The 18,792-nt window shown below is 47.8% G+C and overlaps 1 protein-coding gene across 1 annotated transcript in view; it reads right to left on the reverse strand.

Annotated features, from left to right (window-relative positions):
* LOC119463973 (anoctamin-4) overlaps positions 1–18,792 on the reverse strand; it is an 82,963-nt gene that overhangs the window by 36,404 nt on the left and 27,767 nt on the right. The window contains exons 9-13 of the mRNA XM_049655448.1: positions 18,145–18,251; positions 16,660–16,715; positions 14,475–14,531; positions 14,135–14,199; positions 1,733–1,867 (exon numbers count right to left, since the gene is read on the reverse strand). Of these exons, the coding sequence (XP_049511405.1) occupies positions 1,733–1,867; positions 14,135–14,199; positions 14,475–14,531; positions 16,660–16,715; positions 18,145–18,251 (420 nt within the window). The remainder of the gene's footprint in view (positions 1–1,732; positions 1,868–14,134; positions 14,200–14,474; positions 14,532–16,659; positions 16,716–18,144; positions 18,252–18,792) is intronic.

The following is an 18,792-nucleotide window of genomic DNA, read 5'->3' on the forward strand; positions in this document are numbered from 1 at the left end:
CCGCAGCAGCCCCATTTCGATGGGGGCAAATTGCAATGACGCCCGTGTTCTGTGCATTGGGGGCACGTTAAAGATCTTCTGGTGGTTAAAATTAATCCCGAGTCCCCCACTACGGTGCGCCTCATAATCAAATCATAGTTTTGGCACATAAAACCCCAGAATTCACCCCTCCCGCGTACGGCTTCTATCATAGTCCCAATGTTGCTTACTGGTGTTAAAAGTACAATGGATTACTAATTGATGTGTAGTTTGTTCCATCCATTGTTTATATAGGAGCCTAACTATATTTTATAATTTTAACAATGACTCGCCATGGTTGCTTAGTGGCTACGGTGTTGAGCTGCTAAGCAGGAGGTCACGGGATCAAATGCCGGCCACGGCGGCCGCATTTCGATGGGGGCGAAATGCGAAAACACCCGCGTACTTTGATTTAGGTGCAAATTGAAGTACCCTGGGTGGTTCAACTTATTCAAGAGACCCCCACTTAGATGTTCCTCTTAATCATATCGTAGTTTTGGCACGTAAAACCCCATAGATTTTTTATAATTTTAACATTATGTAGCGCAACTGCAAAAGTCACGAGGGAGATTGCTGAGAGAGGCCTTCGCCCTGCCGTGAACATAAACAGGTTGATGATGATGATGACCATGCTGGTAACACAAATTACTGAAACACTCTAAAAAGAAAATTATGCAGAAACAATCGTCGTTTATTGGCTATGTTAAGTTCCTGCTTTTAAGTTCCCATCGTTCCTGCCCATCGCCGCAACCCGGCTGCCCGAGAGCCAAGAGTAGGCGTCCTTTCTCCTCGGCACCTTTTCCCGCCTTCCCGCTCCGAACGAGCGAGCGAGCGACAGGCTCTCCCCCCTCCGGCATCTCCCCGCAACTCGCTTGCCCGAGAGCACGCACCCTTTTCCTCGACTTCCCGCAAAGAACGAGCGACAGTACCCGACCCCTTCCCGCCCCTCCCTGCAACTCGATTGAGCAGCTCAACCGAGTTGCGGGGAGGGGCGGCCCTTCGCAAGTCGGTTGCCCGAAAGCACGCGCCCTTTCCGTCGGCTCGTTGCACCGTCTTCCCTCGCCCAAGTCCGACTACCCTCAATGCCTCCTAGATAGCACCAGGCAGGTGCACTTCGGTCGATGACTTCAGGCTGCCTCGCTTGATTGCCATAAAATATAATGGCGATGTTCCCGAGTGAAACCGCGCTGATCTTGATGCCGCTGCATTTGCCACGCCGGGTTTGGAAATGAAAATTTCGGTCTAAGTAGCATGACGTCATAAAGCAGAGTGGACAGGCCTGCTATATAGGAGGTGTTGCCACCGTCCACCAACCGTCGTCGTACCTACCCCCGACCTACGACGAAAACGACCGAAACAGCCAAAGAAAGTCATGAGCTTCAAAACGTTTGCACTTTTATGGGGCGTATATTCTCCCGAAACGATAATTGTCGTCTGTATTGCTTGTATTTTCATTCTTGAAAACACTGATAACATGCATGCCACTAGTGACCTAAAAGTACCGGGTGCTAAGCGCTTGAGGAAGAAACGCAAGATAGATAACGATTATTGTTTAAGGATACAATAAACCCGAAAGGGTGCAAAAATTTGTTAGTGTTCAATGCAAGACGCCGCCGCCGCCACCACCGCCACCACTACTACTATACTAATAGGGAAAAACAGTGCAAATCGTGCAAGCTGTCACGTTTAATTCCCACCTTCCACCTATGCTTACGTTGGCGTGTTCGTGGTCATTCCGAGGACGCCGACGAATGTGGTCAGTAGTCCCAGTGCCGCTGGGAGGAATAGCATGGTCGTGTAGAAGCCTAGCCAGGCAAAATAAAGGCCAGTCTTCTCGCCGAAATATCGTCTGCGAGACAAGAGCCCGACAGCAACGAGTGAGAGGGGCATCTCTATGTATCAAGGAGTAAGGACGTGAAAATTTAAGGTATTCGCATTTTTTCCTTAAACATCGTAGCATCGCTCAGCCTAATTATTGGACTATAAGAGTACCGAAAACAATCCGGTTTTACTAGCGAAAAGCGTTAAATATATAAAGTCGTTCCAGTTTAGACTTTTGAGAATTCGGCGTTCACCATGCCATCACGGTAGTTGAGCACATGATGAAAAAAAAATTTTTTTTTAATCTAGAAGGGAGCACAATGTCATGCATTGAGCCACCACCAGGCAACGTCTTCTGACGACGCCATTCTTTCCTTGCTTTCATGTGCGGAATCATGCCAATGCGCACATCGCGCGTTGAATCCTGGGAAGAACACGCTGTAAGTGCAGCATACGGACTAGTTCGTGGTAGGTTTGACTGCGACTGGCCGTTTGAGTCGCCGCCGCCGCTTTCTCCATACCGTGCCGCTCTCATTTTTGTCACCGTATATTTGATGTATGTAGTTCTCAACTTGGATACGTGCCTGCTATCTTGCAACTGAAACATTTCACCTGGAGCGTCCGCATAATTAGCCGTGTGTTACAACTTCCGAGTGGCGCAGCAGACAAGCAGATGAGCTCCCTACGGTCGCGCGAAATGACTGTAAACTATGGCCAGTGTTTCCATTTTAGCAATTTTGTCGCTAGATTTAGCGACTTTCTTGTCTGTTTAGCGGCAAAACTTTCAATTTACCAACGAGCGACTTTTTTTTACAGACGTGACAGAATATTTCACGATATTTACCGACGTTGAAGTTAGGAATGTTGCTTCGAAAATAGCCTTCTACAACGCACTTTAGCGGATGGACTCGATAAACTTGCCATGAGCTTCCATGCTTCTGGCCTTCGCTGACGAGTCGGGTTTGCTGTTCAGACTCTGCGGAACACGCAGACAGCTGAATGATCATCATCTGTTTACACCTCCCTTTCCACCCATTCCCACGCCTGTATTCCCAAAGGCCCCCAAAATAGGCCAAAACGCCAGCCTGTCCAAAAAATGTGATTCATTCCTTCATTATTGAAAAGATACGTGTTAGCGGCTCACATTGGCTGTATAACTCGTAGGCTCTGTGACCCTGATGAAGCAATGGTTGCGTTCACAGGATTCACAGTGCGTGTGCTCACAAAATGAATGTTTCTTTGTTATTATTATTTACGAAAGTAATTTTGATGGCCTTTAACGGTCCCGGTTCTGCTATTTCGCTAGGTACGTTCAAATAGTGGAAATTTAAAAGTTATATTGGAGATTTATAACGCACAAGCTATATAGTAGGATGTATCGACTGCAGAAAGGTGTACATAGAAGTTGCTGGGCTCGTTCGCGCGAGCTTGAACATGCTGCTTTCTTATTGCATGGGTATGGGTTTTGAATAAATAAGTTCTGCGAAGAGCCTTCAGGTAGACCAAGGGCCGCGAGTTTAGTATTTGACCTGCATAAAGCTCAGGAAATCGCCATCACCATGTTGACTTGCGAGCTTCTGTATGTTGCACAATTTTGCAATCCTTTAAGGAGCGCTGAGAACTACAAAATCTTCAGGCATAATGTGCACCAAGTAGCTTCACATGTTAGGAAAATCAGATTGGCGGGGTTCTTTTGAATCATGATGTATTTGTTATCTCACAATTTGAGGGCAAACGCCAAATTTCAGCTGTCATCGTTAGTTATGTAAAATTATACTCTAAACCAAAAGCCCACTACACACTTCTAGTAAATTCACTGTTTACTCTTCACTCACACAGACCTTACACAAACATGAGATGTTTTGGTATATTATTTACGCCATCCCCGCGTATATTATAGTGATTCGAAAAACGGCTATGTTACCTAAAATTTACTTAAATGTCTTAGCGACAATTTTAGTGGCTTTGTAGAAAACGTTAGCGGAAATTTAGCGAATTTTTCGTCTCACTTTAGCGACACGTTCAGAAAGGTATAGCAACACTGACTACGGAATGCCATCACATGTTTAGGAGCTTTTTTCAGGATCCTTCCTGTTCATTTTTGTATAGGCTGCAAGCTTGTCAAGTAATGCTCTCTCTCATTCTTTTTTTTTTTCCGTGGTTGACCAGCACAGTTTCGATGGTGGCGGTACTTATGTTTTTCAATATCACGTGATCAAAAAAACAGCTGACCTCTTTCAGTTCATCAACTGTGCTTCTGAAGATGCGACGCGTACTTTTCCGCAGTGAGACGCCGTGAACATACTTTTCTTTTATTAACTGCTATTAATATTGTATTCGTCATTTTTTGCCGAAGGAGTACGACAGTTTACAGGTCTAAAGTTGCTCGCGAAACTTGTCCGGGGCCCTGACTTCTGTACAAGATGTTCTTTGCTTCGAAGTAGCGAGAAAATATAAATACAGTACATCGCACAAAGTAAGTTAATTTGACATGGTACCCTATCTAAATTGGAGAACAGAAACAAATCGCTCGCCAACAGAGAATATAGCCCCTTCTTACACCATAACCTAACAAGAACGAAAAACTAAAAATAGAGTTGTACACCTTACACAAGTGAGACCACGGGCTTAATGTTCGTAGTCTTGTCGTGTTACTCAGAATGTGACCCAAGTTTGCCCGACGGTTGGTTTCGAACTTTGTTCCTCGTGCACAGCAGCCCGATCTACTACCCACTCAATCAGGGACTACCCTGTGACCTGTTGTGGTTCGCGTTGATGTCCGGTTCCATCCTACCGCGATCCGCCAGTTGTTGGGGCGCCGGTTACTACAACCTCGACCGGCATCACCTCTAGGTAGCGTAGCGCTGCCGGCAGGCTGTAGGCGTCCGGTAGATCATGGTGACCAGGCAGGGCGAGACGATTTTAAGTGCGAAACTTGCACGGTTTATTTCATGTTGAAGGATTGCAAAGAAGAGAATGAATGAATAAAAAATACATGGCGGGGCCGCTAAAATAGGCCCTCTAACAATGAGGCGGGGTTTCGCTCCAGTCACGTGACATGCAAGTCCAGTTGGGGGGGTGCGGCAGCATCTCCCTCTCGCCTAGGTGACGTTTCCCTGGCTTCCCTGGCTGGTGGCAACCCGAAGGCTCCTGAAGACGTTATTCGTGGAAGGCGGGCCTATTCGCCTCCCACGCACATGCACACAAAAGGATCAACAACTCGGGCGTCCCAGTCCCCGCACCTGTACACAAAGGGATCAGACTATACTGCGTTCCAGATGCCCCGGAAGAACGTTTCGTAGAAGCCTCCCCGCACCTGCGCACAAAAGTATCGTCCCGCCTGCGACAACCAAGCACGATGGGGAGACCTCCTCCGTTAATCCTGTTAAACGGGCTGTCGTACGTCAACCGTAACAGCATCTCCGGCGGGGGAAGAAGATCCCGACGCGTAGGGGCCAGCAGCCACTGGGCGAGGGATCGGCGTTTCAGCAGCAGAATTTCTCTCCGTAGTGACGAACCCTTGGTTCGTAGCTTGCAGATTCCCTGGAGTCGTTCATCAGTTCTCGGGGCGCTCTTGTAGGCCTTCTCTCCCTGGTCCGGACCGGTGAAACAGGGCTTGCAAACAGGTCTCGCAACTTTTCGTCTCCTGTTTGGGCACGCAATCACTCCAGAACAGTGCCGGACCCACAACCACGAACAAACGAGCACAAGGCCACTCTCCCCCAAGACACACCAGGCTTTACAAAAAAAAGAAAACTGCTACTGCTTTCCCATTCCATTCGAGCGTCCTCCCCCTTGAACACTAAAAACAGCCATTTCCTGGAAGCGCTGGGTCGTGAATACAAAATCCACTGACAATCAAGTACAATTACGTGATAATAAAAAGTTGTCGCAGTTTCACCTGAAAGGCGAAGCATCAATTGCGATAGCAAATTTGTAGAGAGCTATACGGAGTAATGATAGTAGCTTTATCAGCTGTATAAACTTGGACATGCAGCAGCACCGGCAACACGCAGAACTGTTGTCGACGCCGTCGGCGTTTTGCCCACGTTCGCACAAAATGCGTGCGGCGTTGGTGACTGTTGCCGGAGCCTCTGATATAAATAGGTACTTGGTGCCGCAGCTAAACGTCCCCTCCCTTCCCTCCTCCCCCCCCCCCCTACGGCCTTTCGTGCGTCAGAAGAAGGCGCGTTTGCTCTACATATATGGTGATTGTAAAGGAGGAAAGAGACGCCTACTTCTGCAGCCCTTAAGGGAGCACGGCACAGAACGCGCGTTTGTTTTCCGCCGTGCGTTCACTCCCCGTGAAAGCGCGCGTCCCTCGCGCCCTTTCACTCGCACATACAGCGTTCGGCGGCGCGCGGCGACGATTTCATCTCCATTGACGTCATACGGAACCTCACGGCGACGGCGACGGCAGAAATCTGCTTTGGAGTGTCCATATAATTGCTATCGCAATAAAACAAAACGTACAAGAGAAACAAAATACTAACGTCAGAATGACGCTGAAACCATAGTGAGCATGAGGTTTTCGCTACTCTAGGGGCAACGACTCAAACCGTCGGCATTGCCGTTAAGTTTACCCTTCTTATAACGAATATCGAAGGTGTACTGTTGAAGAGCCAAGCTCCAGCGCAAAAGACGGCCGTTTTTTGTAGACATGGACTGCAGCCATGTGAGGGGACAGTGGTCAGTCTCTATGGTGAACCTTGAACCAGCGATATAGCAAGCTAGCTTCTGCACCGCCCATACCACGCAGGCGCATTCCTTTTCTGATGCACTGTATGCTTCCTCACGAACTGAAAGCTTTCTACTGGCGTACAGTACGGGGTGTTCATTTTCGTCATCTCTCTTTTGACAAAGCACTACCCCCATACCCCGGTCGCTGGCATCACACTGAAGAATGAACGGCTTAGAGTAGTCGGGCGCGTTCAAGACTGGCTGACTCGTTAGTGCTTTCTTCAACATACTAAAAGCCTTTTCTTTTGCGCCATCCCATCTTACCGTTTGCGGCTCCGTTTTTCTGAGAGCATCTGTTAAAGAACTTGCAATCTCGGAATAACGTGGGATATATCTCTGGTAATAACCTGCAAAACCAAGGAATGACCTGATGTCCCGCTTGGTGCGTGGTTGCGGGAAGTTGTCTATTGCAGCCAGTTTAACCTCTGAGGGCCGACGATGGCCTTGCCCTATTACATGACCTAGATAAGCTACCTCCGCGCGTCCCAATTGACATTTGGGAGCCTTGACAGTTAAGTTGGCCTCTCGTAGACGACACAACACGGTTCGCAAGTGTTGCATATGGTCTGCCCATGATGAAGAAAAGATTGCTATGTCATCGAGATACGGAAGGGCAAAATCCTCCATTCCCCGTAGCACCTGGTCCATAAGGCTGGAGAAACAATATGGAGCATTCTTCAAACCAAAGCTCAGGACTTTCGGCCGAAAGGTTCCCATCGGGGAAATAAACGCTGCAAGCCTGCTTGCCCTCTCGGTCAACGGAACCTGCCAGTAGCCTCTGACCAAATCGAGCGTAGAGATGAAATTAGCACTGCTCACTCTTTCAAGTCTTTCCTCGATGTGTGGTATTGGGTAGGTCTGGTCCTTCGTGATTAAGTTGAGCCTGCGGTAGTCGATACATGGTCGTGGCTCCTTTCCTGGGACCTCTACCAAGATAAGAGGCGAGGTATAATCACTCTCGCCTGGCTCGATTACACCTAGCTCTAACATCTTGTTTATTTCGGTGGCCATGACTTGTCGTTGACGAGGTGAAACGCGATAAGCTTTCGAACGAACTGGGTCCGATGAGATTAACTCGATGTCGTGAACGATCGCAGTGGTCCTGCCTGGTGTGTCCGAAAATATGTCTTTAAATTCGCACACGAGTTCAGTCAGTTCGGCCCTTTGATCGTGATTCAACTCCACCTGCTCTACTAGTTTGTCAATGGTCTCGTGCATGTTTTTTGCCCCCGTTATGGATGTTAACTCTGGAAAGTCGACAGGCATCTCCTCGGGTAGGTTAAGCGCCATGTTCACAATGGCCTCCCTCTGCCGGTAGGGTTTAAGTAGATTGCTGTGGTACACTTGTGGGGTCCTTCGTTTTCCCGGTACCGTGATTAGGTAGTTTGTATCAGATAATTTCTGAATTATGTTAACCGGTCCTTCCCATTGAACCTGTAGTTTGTTTTTCAATGAGGGTTTCAGAATCATTACCTTTTCTCCAACTTCAAAGCGTCGCGTTCGAGCCGTCCTGTCATAGTAATGCTTAGCATTGCTTTGGGCCTTACGCATTTCCTGCCCTGCTAATTCTTGAGCTGTGTGCAGTCGGTCTAACAGCTCTAGCACGTATGCCACAACCGAAGGATCGTCAGCCCGGCCTTCCCAGGCTTCTCGAACAATGCGAAGAGGGGATCGAAGGCAGCGACCGTAAACGAGCTCCGAAGGTGAAAAACCTGTTGACTCATGCGGTGCAGTTCGAAGCGCGAACATTGCCGCCGGCAAGCAAACCTCCCAATCGGCTTTGTGCTCATAACAAAGGGCTCGCAAAAGCCGTTTCATGACTGAGTGGACTTTCTCTACCGCATTTGACTGCGGGTGGTACACTGAGCTATGAATAATTTTAATACCGCACGTTTCCAGAAACGTCGAGGTCAGTGCGCTCGTAAAGACGGATCCCTGATCTGACTGGATTTCTGCGGGAAACCCCACTCGCGCGAAAATCGACAAAAGCGCGTAGACGATCTCCACCGAGCTGAGTTCTTTGAGGGGTACCGCCTCTGGGAATTTCGTTGCGGGGCATAGTACAGTGATAATATGCCGATAGCCAGACTGCGTTGCAGGAAGTGGTCCCACAGTGTCTATTATGAGTCTGCGAAACGGCTCCGTGATAATGGGAACAAGTTTCATTGGCGCCTTAGCCTTATCTCCGGGCTTGCCTATGCGTTGACATGTGTCGCAGCTTCTCACGAATGCTTCCACTTCCCGAAAGCAGCCGGGCCAGTAAAATTCCTGCAGTAAGCGGTCCTTTGTTTTCCGAATGCCCATATGCCCCGTCCAAAAGCCCCCGTGGACCAAATGTAGGAGCTGCTCACGATAGGGAAGCGGCACCACGAGTTGGTCGAATTGCACTCCCTTTCGACTGGCGTACTTTCTTTAGAGGACGCCTGCCCTCTTGAGGAACTTTACGTTATGCTTGGCCACACCTTCTTTCGCGTCTGGCCTTAGGTTCCGCAGGGTGGAATCTTTTTCCTGTTCAGCAATTAATGTGGCAGGGCTTACATTAAATAACGTTCTTCTGCATTCTGCCTCTCGAGACATCTCCGGCTCCGGCGCTTTCCTGGCCTCTTCATTACCTAGTGTACTTTCCACACTGTCCCCTATAGGGCTGTCCTGTTTGGTGCTGGTTGACAAATCTTCCGTCAAACCTGTTTCCTCCACCACTGGACATTCGTACACGGCCTTGGCCGCGAGCTCTCTTGCCTTGGAACGAGTTAGGGCTTGGACTATTCCTTCACTAAAGCCGATTGCCCTGCGTCGCAGCAAATCCTCGGATTTGTTAGAAAACAAATATGGATACTGCGGCGGGAGATGTGCCGAGACGGCGGCTTCAGTCTCCAGTACTCCGAAAGGGCCTTCGATGCAAATCTTTGCTACAGGGAGACAAACACTGGAGGCCTCCACGGCTTGCCTTATCCAAGCACATTCTGCCGTGAACTGGCCTTCCTCCACGTACGACGGGTGCACCACGTCCATCGTGGCTGCCGAGTCACGAAGCACCCGACACGGTTTCCCGTTTACCATGAGGTCTCGAATGTACGGTTCTAGTAACTTCAGATTTTCCTCGTTTCTACATAGTGACATCAACACTAGTTTGGGATTTTTGCACCCCACAGAGATATGCCCCGTTTGCTGGCAGTTGTAGCAAACTACTGGTTTCTTTGCCTCGAAAGTTTTTTTCTTTTGCCTTTCTGCTCTCTGTTCTGGTGACTCCTCCTTTCCCTTGCTGTTCTCGTCACTATTTTTCACCGACTCTGACCTTTCCTTTGCTTTATACCGACTTGACTTTGACCAACGCTCTGGCTTGTCGGGTCGGTATTTATTCATCTCCTTAGGAGCTTCTTTGCCTTCAAGGGCACGGCGAGTTACGTACTCCTCAGCGAGATCGGCCGCTCTTGTGATAGTGTCTACGCCTGGCCTATCCTGAACCCAATATCTGATGTTTTCCGGCAGCCGGCGGAAGAACTGTTCTAAGGCAACGCACTGCATTGTCTTTTCGGCGTCGCCGAGTGCACCCGCTTCTCTGAGCCATTCTTTCAGGTTTACCTCTAAGGTGTATGCGAAATCTGAGTATGACTCACTTTTGGTCTTCTCGATCTCCCTGAATTTTCGCCTGAATGCGTCTGCTGATAATCTATACTTTTTAAGCAGACTCGCCTTGACTTTATCGAAGTCCTCTGCTTCTTCTTTCCCCATGCGGGCTATGATATCAGCTACCTCTCGTGGCAGCAACGTAAGCAAGCGTTGCGGCCACGTGTTTCTGGCAAATTTTTCCTTCTCACACACGCGCTCAAACTGCACTAGAAAAAGACCTATGTCCCCTCCTACTGCGTAGGATGCCATCAAGTCTGTCATTCTGCGCTCGCTTTCTCGTGCCACTGTGCTAGGTCTCTCATTATTTTGAGCCCTTAGCAACTCAATTTCTAGGCGCTTCATTTCGAGTGCGTCGCGTGCAACACGTTCGCGTTCTTCTTTGGCCTCGCGCGCTGCCCGCTCGCGCTCTTCTATGCGCTTGCGCTCTTCCTCCTTATGCTCAATGCTTTCTAAACATTCTTTCAGTTCATCGTCGTCTGCCCCGATCGCTTCGATAGCCTCAATGATCTCCGGTTTTCTCTTCGCTTCGGCAATTTGGAGGCCCAACTCTCTGGCCAAGTTTAACAATTCCGGCTTCTTTAGTGCCTTCAGGTTCATGGCTGCCCTTAGTGCTGCTAACTCTTCACTCTATAACAACCTCGACGTACTCCAAACTTCCGTCAACGGTTAAAGAAAATCACTGCTCTGTACTTCCCCAAAAAATACGTAAAGCCTAGTGATATCTCAGTGAAGAAAAGCCATGCACTCACCATATGCAGTCATGAATCCTGACACCTTCCTTCCGAAGTTGTCACCAGGACCAAGAGGAGACGATCGTTTAGATGTTATCCAAAGTTGGGGCCTCCAGGGTAGCGCATCTCATCGCTGCCAACCAGTTGTTGGGACTCGCTTTGATGTCCGGTTCCATCCTACCGCGATCCGCCAGTTGTTGGGGCGCCGGTTACTACAACCTCGACCGGCATCACCTCTAGGTAGCGTAGCGCTGCCGGCAGGCTGTAGGCGTCCGGTAGATCATGGCGACCAGGCAGGGCGAGACGATTTTAAGTGCGAAACTTGCACGGTTTATTTCATGTTGAAGGATTGCAAAGAAGAGAATGAATGAATAAAAAATACATGGCGGGGCCGCTAAAATAGGCCCTCTAACAATGAGGCGGGGTTTCGCTCCAGTCACGTGACATGCAAGTCCAGTTGGGGGGGTGCGGCAGCATCTCCCTCTCGCCTAGGTGACGTTTCCCTGGCTTGTCCCCGCTGGTGGCAACCCGAAGGCTCCTGAAGACGTTATTCGTGGAAGGTGGGCCTATTCGCCTCCCACGCACATGCACACAAAAGGATCAACAACTCGGGCGTCCCAGTCCCCGCACCTGTACACAAAGGGATCAGACTATACTGCGTTCCAGATGCCCCGGAAGAACGTTTCGTAGAAGCCTCCCCGCACCTGCGCACAAAAGGATCGTCCCGCCTGCGACAACCAAGCACGATGGGGAGACCTCCTCCGTTAATCCTGTTAAACGGGCTGTCGTACGTCAACCGTAACAGACCCAAGTTGGCGGAAAAACGGTATATACTAACACGTATAGATGGCCCCCGGAAAGCACGCGATGTGCCCTAAGAATTTCGAACGCATTAAAAAATATCTTTTTTTTTCAAGTTATCCGATGGTTGGCGGAATCAAACCGGTGCAGAGCGCGGACGTTACGGCGGCGCCGATAGACGCCGCAGAGTATGCAGTGAGACACAGCATGCACTAGCAGCAGGACAAGAGCCCAACTGCATTTTCGATCGGCCGAATGTGCCGCTGGAAAACTTTCGGAATTTCTCCCGTGCTGGACGGAATCGAACCGACTTCACACGGGTTCCTCGAGGACAGCCGCCCGACGCTTTCGGAAGCTGCACCACAAATATACGCGCCGCTCTTTAGCGAACCTCTAGCCAACTTTGGTCACTGAATGTGTGCCAATGTGTGTGCGGTCACGGAGGGAACAATTCTCAGCATTCAGACGCACCGGCGCATTAGGTATCTCGCCTTGGACGACACGCGCAGCGTGTACACGAGCAGCGTGCACTAAACAAATCGGACTGGAGGAGCCCGTCTGCCGCATGATGCGTTTATCGGGCGCATGCACCGGCACGCCGCGCATTTCGCATTCCGCCCATTTCGCATTCCGCCCATTTCGCATTCCGCCCATTTCGGAGTCCGCCCATTTCGCATTCCGCCCATTTCGGAGTCCGCCCATTTCGCATTCCGCCCATTTCGGAGTCCGCCCATTTCGGAGTCCGCCCATTTCGGAGTCCGCCCATTTCGGAGTCCGCCCATTTCGGAGTCCGCCCATTTCGGAGTCCGCCCATTTCGGAGTCCGCCATTTCGGAGTCCGCCCATTTCGGAGTCCGCCCATTTCGGAGTCCGCCCATTTCGGAGTCCGCCCATTTCGGAGTCCGCCCATTTCGGAGTCCGCCCATTCGGAGTCCGCCCATTTCGGAGTCCGCCATTTCGGAGTCCGCCCATTTCGGAGTCCGCCCATTTCGGAGTCCGCCCATTTCGGAGTCCGCCCATTTCGGAGTCCGCCCATTTCGGAGTCCGCCCATTTCGGAGTCCGCCCATTTCGGAGTCCGCCCATTTCGGAGTCTGCCCATTTCGGAGGCCACGCGCAGGCTTCGCGGCGCCGCCGCTAGATGACACAGACGGCTCATAGGAAAACTCCTCACGCTGAAGGACATGCCTTATACATAAGGCGTTTCGACGGGGTCAATACGTTGTGTCCTTATACGGCTTCAATGCTCAGCGCATTACCGTGGACAGTCAACGTGAGATGGGTTCTGCCGAATGTTTGTTTTTAAGTGCGACTAGGCAATTAGTTACGTTTAATTATGCAAAATTTTCTACATTTGTTTTAGGGCATAAGTCGCATTTTGGAAGTTGTAGAGCGTGCGCACAAACAGCCAGTGAAGTTGCTTCGATGACCTTATTTCTTTACGTGATTCTTGTTTACGAGCTCTGAAGAAAACCGGCGACAATGGAAGAAAATTACGTCACATCGCTCCCAATTGTGTTTCTAAGGAACGAAACCCGAAAACCCTCTGAAATTGTGTATTTCACCCCCGTTAAGTGCCGGACTATCTCTAACCATTTAGGAAAATGACTGATTGCGGCCTTCAACACGAAGGTAATGACTTACGCAGGGCGCCATGGATCATCGCTTTTTTTTTTATGTGTATGCAGCTTTGCTGTTCAGAAACACGCTTCAAAGTGCTGCACTGAAGAAGTGGAAGCACGCACTGATGCCATTTTTACATATTTTGTGGACATTATTCCGAGCTCGCATAAAAAAAACAATCACAAAAAATCTAACATGGAAACAACTTCATCTGTGTGTTTATAAGTAAACTGTACAACTCCTCAAATGCAATTTATGCCCTAAAACGAAAATTGAAAATTTTGCATAATTAAACGTAACTAATTACTAACTAATCGCGCTTCAATGAGTAACTCAGGACGAATACAAACAAAATGGCGTCGGTCTCACTACTGGAAGGTGTATCACTATTTCTAATGTTTCGTTCTAGTTACGTTTTAAGCACACCGTATAAGCAACACTTTATGATCAAACCGAGGATCACTCAGCTGTTCACTTAAGGTTGCTAAGGTAGTCTCATCACCACGTTCACGGAAAAAAAGGCTTCACATTTTGTCGCGGCAGGCCATGCCACTATACCTCTTCAGTGGCTCTATATTATGTAATTTCATAAGTGACGCCCATGTAAAGGCGGTGCAGCGAATTTAGAGCGCCACAAGACGACTACCACACCTAGTAGTCAATGCAGATTCACTCTAATGCCTCTAAAGATTGGAGGTGTGTGCATTCCAGAGCATCGGACGACCAATGCTGAAGCACCACGCAAAGCGTAAAATCGGCACAATGTTCCAAACCTGATGAGTCCCAGCGGCTGTTGTTTGTACCACGCTGCCGGGCGGGCCCATTCACTGTAAAGAAGCTGCATTGCAAAGGAAAAAGATCATTTCAATTTAGCGCACAGAACCAGATCCAAAAGTGAATTTTTCGGGATGAAACTTGGGGAAAGAAATCCTTGCCGGTGGTTTAGGACAAGGCAGAAAAAGTTGTGCCTTAAATTTCGGCTGAATTGTCTGTCCCCGTATACTGCTGTGTATACCCTTAAAAAGAAAGCTCCTAAATAGCTCTTCCTACAGCCAAGCTTGCTTCTGTGCTTCGCTTGAATATCTATTACTCTTGCCATTTCAGCGAACTTACCCTCCGCTCAGTAGGAACTTCTTTCAGAGGATCGAACGACCCGCTCCCAATGGGGCCCTGCGCAATTGATTAATCGTTACACTCTGCAACAATTTAGCGGGGCTATCATTGTAGTGGGCACATACTACATTAACTAAACAGTATAACTGCAAACATACTTGTAAGCAAACAGTGAAGTTGACGGTATAAATAAAAAATAACATTCTAAGGCACTCAGGCATTCTTGCACAGGTAATGAGCAGATGTTGCGAGGTGTTCGATTCCATATTTCTATAAGGTTCGGGGGGGGGGGGGGGGGAGCTAGGTTATGTAGAATAAGTCAGTCAGGGGATTAAAGACAAATATGCTTAGTTCGTGACTATCATGGGCGTAGCCAGAGGGAGCACACCGGGCAATGCCAATTCAATTTTATTTCCAAAACATGCCCGCCGTGGTGACTTAGTAGCTATTTAGATCCAATTAACGAACGGCGGCAAAATGGACCAAATTCAATTTTTTTATTGCTCCAGGCAGTCTGTAATGCCTTTCTGCTCCTCGATTTGAAGGCTAGCTTAATCGGTTTAAAGCAAAGCACGCCGGTCTGTGTAAACGCTGCCTCAGCGGCGAACAGAAAGGAAAACTAAAGCTCTGAAATGTCTGAAAATAAAGGTCAAGTGAAACAGCTTCACGGCCTAAGGAGCAGCAACACCCGTCTTCTGAATTTCATGTTTTTCAAGCCTTAGTAGCCGCTGCGTTCATGAAAGGATGCCGGCCTGGATCGACTTAACCGAGGCAGCATACTAAACGAGTTTTATTCCATGGCAACGTACGGTTTCTCGCACGTACGTTACAGTGTGTTCGAATAAAGCAAGAAGTCGAATTAACCGACATGTAATTAACAAGAGTCGAGGGTATGTGTAATTTTTTTAGTGTTGTAAACAGTTTTGGCTCCCCAAACTAGAGAGCAGTAACTTAAAACTGTCATGAATAGAGAGTTATAGAAGCTGCACACTTTTTGGGACTGAATAACGTAGTTTAGAAAGTATACTGGCGACTCTTGATACACCCTATCCGCCCCCCTTCCGAAATTTATGTGTACCAGAATATCTGACATGCAAAGGCGTGGCACCTACCCTGCCGCCACTCCCCTTCCCCCGATGAAGAGCATGCCCTCTCCCCCCCCCCCCTTCTTCCTCCCTTATCGCCATGAAAAAAATGCCTGGCTACGCCAATGGTGACTACAATTTAGGGACTTGCCAAGCAAGTTGTTTTGGAAGGTATGTTATTGATTTGAAGAGAGATAGTGAAGTTTCACGTACTCGATGTTGCATCGTTCCGAAAAAGCAGCTAGATTAAAAGATGCTCGAAGAGAAGGTGATGAAAAAGCAGCGGTGGTAGAAACGCACCGAAGCAACTTCAGAGCACTGTTAACGTTGCATGTCCGTAACAATAAAGTAATTTCAAGACGCCACAGCGTTTACCGGGATGACTGATCACAGTGGCAACGCAACTCCGCGGTAACTATTCGAAGTGAATATCACGCCAAATGGCAGATTCCCTGTTAAGAGTTAGAATTCCTTCATTCCAGTTCTTATACGAAAGAAGAAAACAGCTTTCCAAAAGAAAATGCTGCCTCGTTTCACCGGCTTCACATGCCTCACCAACCCAACATTGGCAGTACTAAAAAATAGAGGGAGCACATTGAAATCTAGATATTAATATACCATGCCAGGCAGATTAGTAATATAACAATAAACAGGGAGAAACAATAAACATACGACTCGTGTATTTCGCGACTTAGGGATATTTTGTTCACTTTCTGTATATCTCGCCTCTTATGTGGCACCCCTTTTTAGGGGGTTGGTTTTTGAGGTATTACCATGAAAATGAAGATAAACACCAAATTGCACAGCGTAGCTTTCTTTAAATGCGTAATATTATCACACCACCTTCCCATTTCGCAGTTCTGCCCGTAACAACAAACGCAAATGTCAAGAAGGAACGAAAGCGCTACAGAAGTGTAACCCAATTCAACAGTGTTACGTATGCAGGGCTAGAATAAATGCTACGTTGTGAGTAATAATATCGAGATATACCTACATTTGATACGCATATTTATAAACAAAACATAAGACTAATGCAGCACACAAATAGGCCGCCAATGTACAAAACAAATGCATGTGCAGGTTCTAACATGTGGTCTTACGTCATGCAAAGGGTAGGCTTCCAAGTAGACCTGGTCGTTGAGTAGCTTGTGTATGCCTGCAGTCATTAAAAAAAGACGAATATTCAGTTTAAAACTGGTTAATTTCTGGTAATAAAAGTCCAGCACGAAACTGCTCAGGACAAGGAAGAAAGAAACTCTCAGAATAAGTTGGCCTACTTAAACATTGCAGTACCATTTCGCTCCTAACTCTGTTGTCGTTGGTTGACAAATGACAGAAATAAAAAGCCTGTGTTTTACGGTTGCTAGCAGAAGGCTTGGTGTCGGTTTGCGTTACGATTTATATAAGCGCACATTTTCACGAATTCCAACAGAAAGTCACACAACAGGTGCTTTACTTTCTTCTTCGTTTAATGCTTGCGCGTCTTTAAACCTTCAAACATTACGTTGTTTGTATTGGTGCCGCGATTAATGTCTCGTCCAACGGTCTTGTCGCCAACTAAACGCACCACATCTGCAGCGTTAGGACATCGTGCGCTACGTAATCCGCTGAAAATAGCGGATTACAAAAATAGCGGAAATACCCTACAGCGGTTGGGTGTTTCGAGTTTATCACTTCTAAGCATGTGTCCCACCTTTTGTGTGTGGGTTTAGCTTATGTTTGTCCGAGCAGCAAGGTCGTTCTTCACAAGCCTCCGGAAATATCAGACGTTAAGCGTTTACAGAGGTTTTGTTTGCAAGCATGTGTCCATGTTTTTGTGTATATTTATATCCATGGAGGAAGGCAAAAAGAGAAACTGACGTCCCTGCGCGAAGCCTTCTGACTTATAGCAACTGCTCCTCCGTAAATGAGGGCCGCGAATCCTGAAATGACACCTAACTGCCGTCTCACTTTTCGCAAGCCACCTGAGACTGTTCGGCCTTCTGCTCAGTTTTTTTTTTTTTTTTTTTTATGTAAGGTTTTCTACGAAAATTACTCGATAGAACTTTGGCGCTAGCTGTAAGCATTGCCGTTCTGCCAGAATGAAAATACGGTTAACACATGAATTTGTCTACACTTTGTCATTCTGGCTTCAAACGGATTTACAATTGATCTTTTTCTTCATTATGTTGCCTCATAGATGCAACAATGTGCTTGTGAATTGGCATGTGCAATGGTTTATGGTATGGGCAATGGTTCGGCAATGGGTTACGCATGTGCGCAGAGTCCTATTGCTTTCTGCGTTTATAAAAATATGAGTACTTTGCACTGTGCGCCTATGGAACCAGATACATTGCAGCAAATAAAGCCACAAGGACGTCACCATGAAGCAACGAGCATGAAGACAGATCCGTGTACTAACCATCCTTCCTATAACTTAACAATAGCACCTCTAGAGTTCTCTCTGGTAACATTACTACGATACTGTAGTTTTTTTTTTCTTTCCTCCATTGTTATTTAAGCTTGCCCGAACAGCACGCTGGTTGTTCTCAATGCCCCTGAAATTGACCGGAAGCTTGCGCAGCTTTATGGGAAGTTGTGATCACCTCTTTGACTTTCGGTGTCTTCGTATGCCGCCCTCATGAGCACCTCCCACGCTATCCGGCTTCGAATGGCTTGCGTGAAGAAGGTCTCCTTGTATTGCATCAGGTACCTGCATAGACGTGGTAGCGAGAGTGATTGGTTCTGCCAATACTATATCGGCACTATATTGAACAGTTTAAAGGGACACTAAATCTATACACTAAATCTGGTAAACAAAGGCTGTCTGGTAAATTGTAAGTTTGACTTTGAAATTCATTTAGACTGGTAAAGCACTCTTCGTTAATTTTGCCGCAAAATACTGCTCAGTTTAAAAATAAAGCTCAAAGCTTATTTCAAAATTTAGCGCAGAAACCAACAGGCGCTGGTAAGTGATGTCGTGACGTGCAAAACAATTTCGTTCTTGTTGAATTGGACGTGACTGGGAGCCACACGATCAGCAACTGATAAAAATCCTTTATTCGGCGGGCTATTATATACACAGACAACCCATGATGTAGTTGTCACGTAGCTTACCTGCACCGCAAAAAGAAAGAAAGCGGCGTTAGGTGCCGCGTCATAGCATTCCTCCCGTTTATGTTTAGTACAAGTCAATGGTTCTAAACGATAGAGTCAGTAACGAATGCCTGGTCGTCGGATACGGGTAGATCTTC

This window comes from Dermacentor silvarum, chromosome 9 (assembly GCF_013339745.2).
Source record: "Dermacentor silvarum isolate Dsil-2018 chromosome 9, BIME_Dsil_1.4, whole genome shotgun sequence".
NCBI lineage: Eukaryota > Metazoa > Arthropoda > Arachnida > Ixodida > Ixodidae > Dermacentor > Dermacentor silvarum.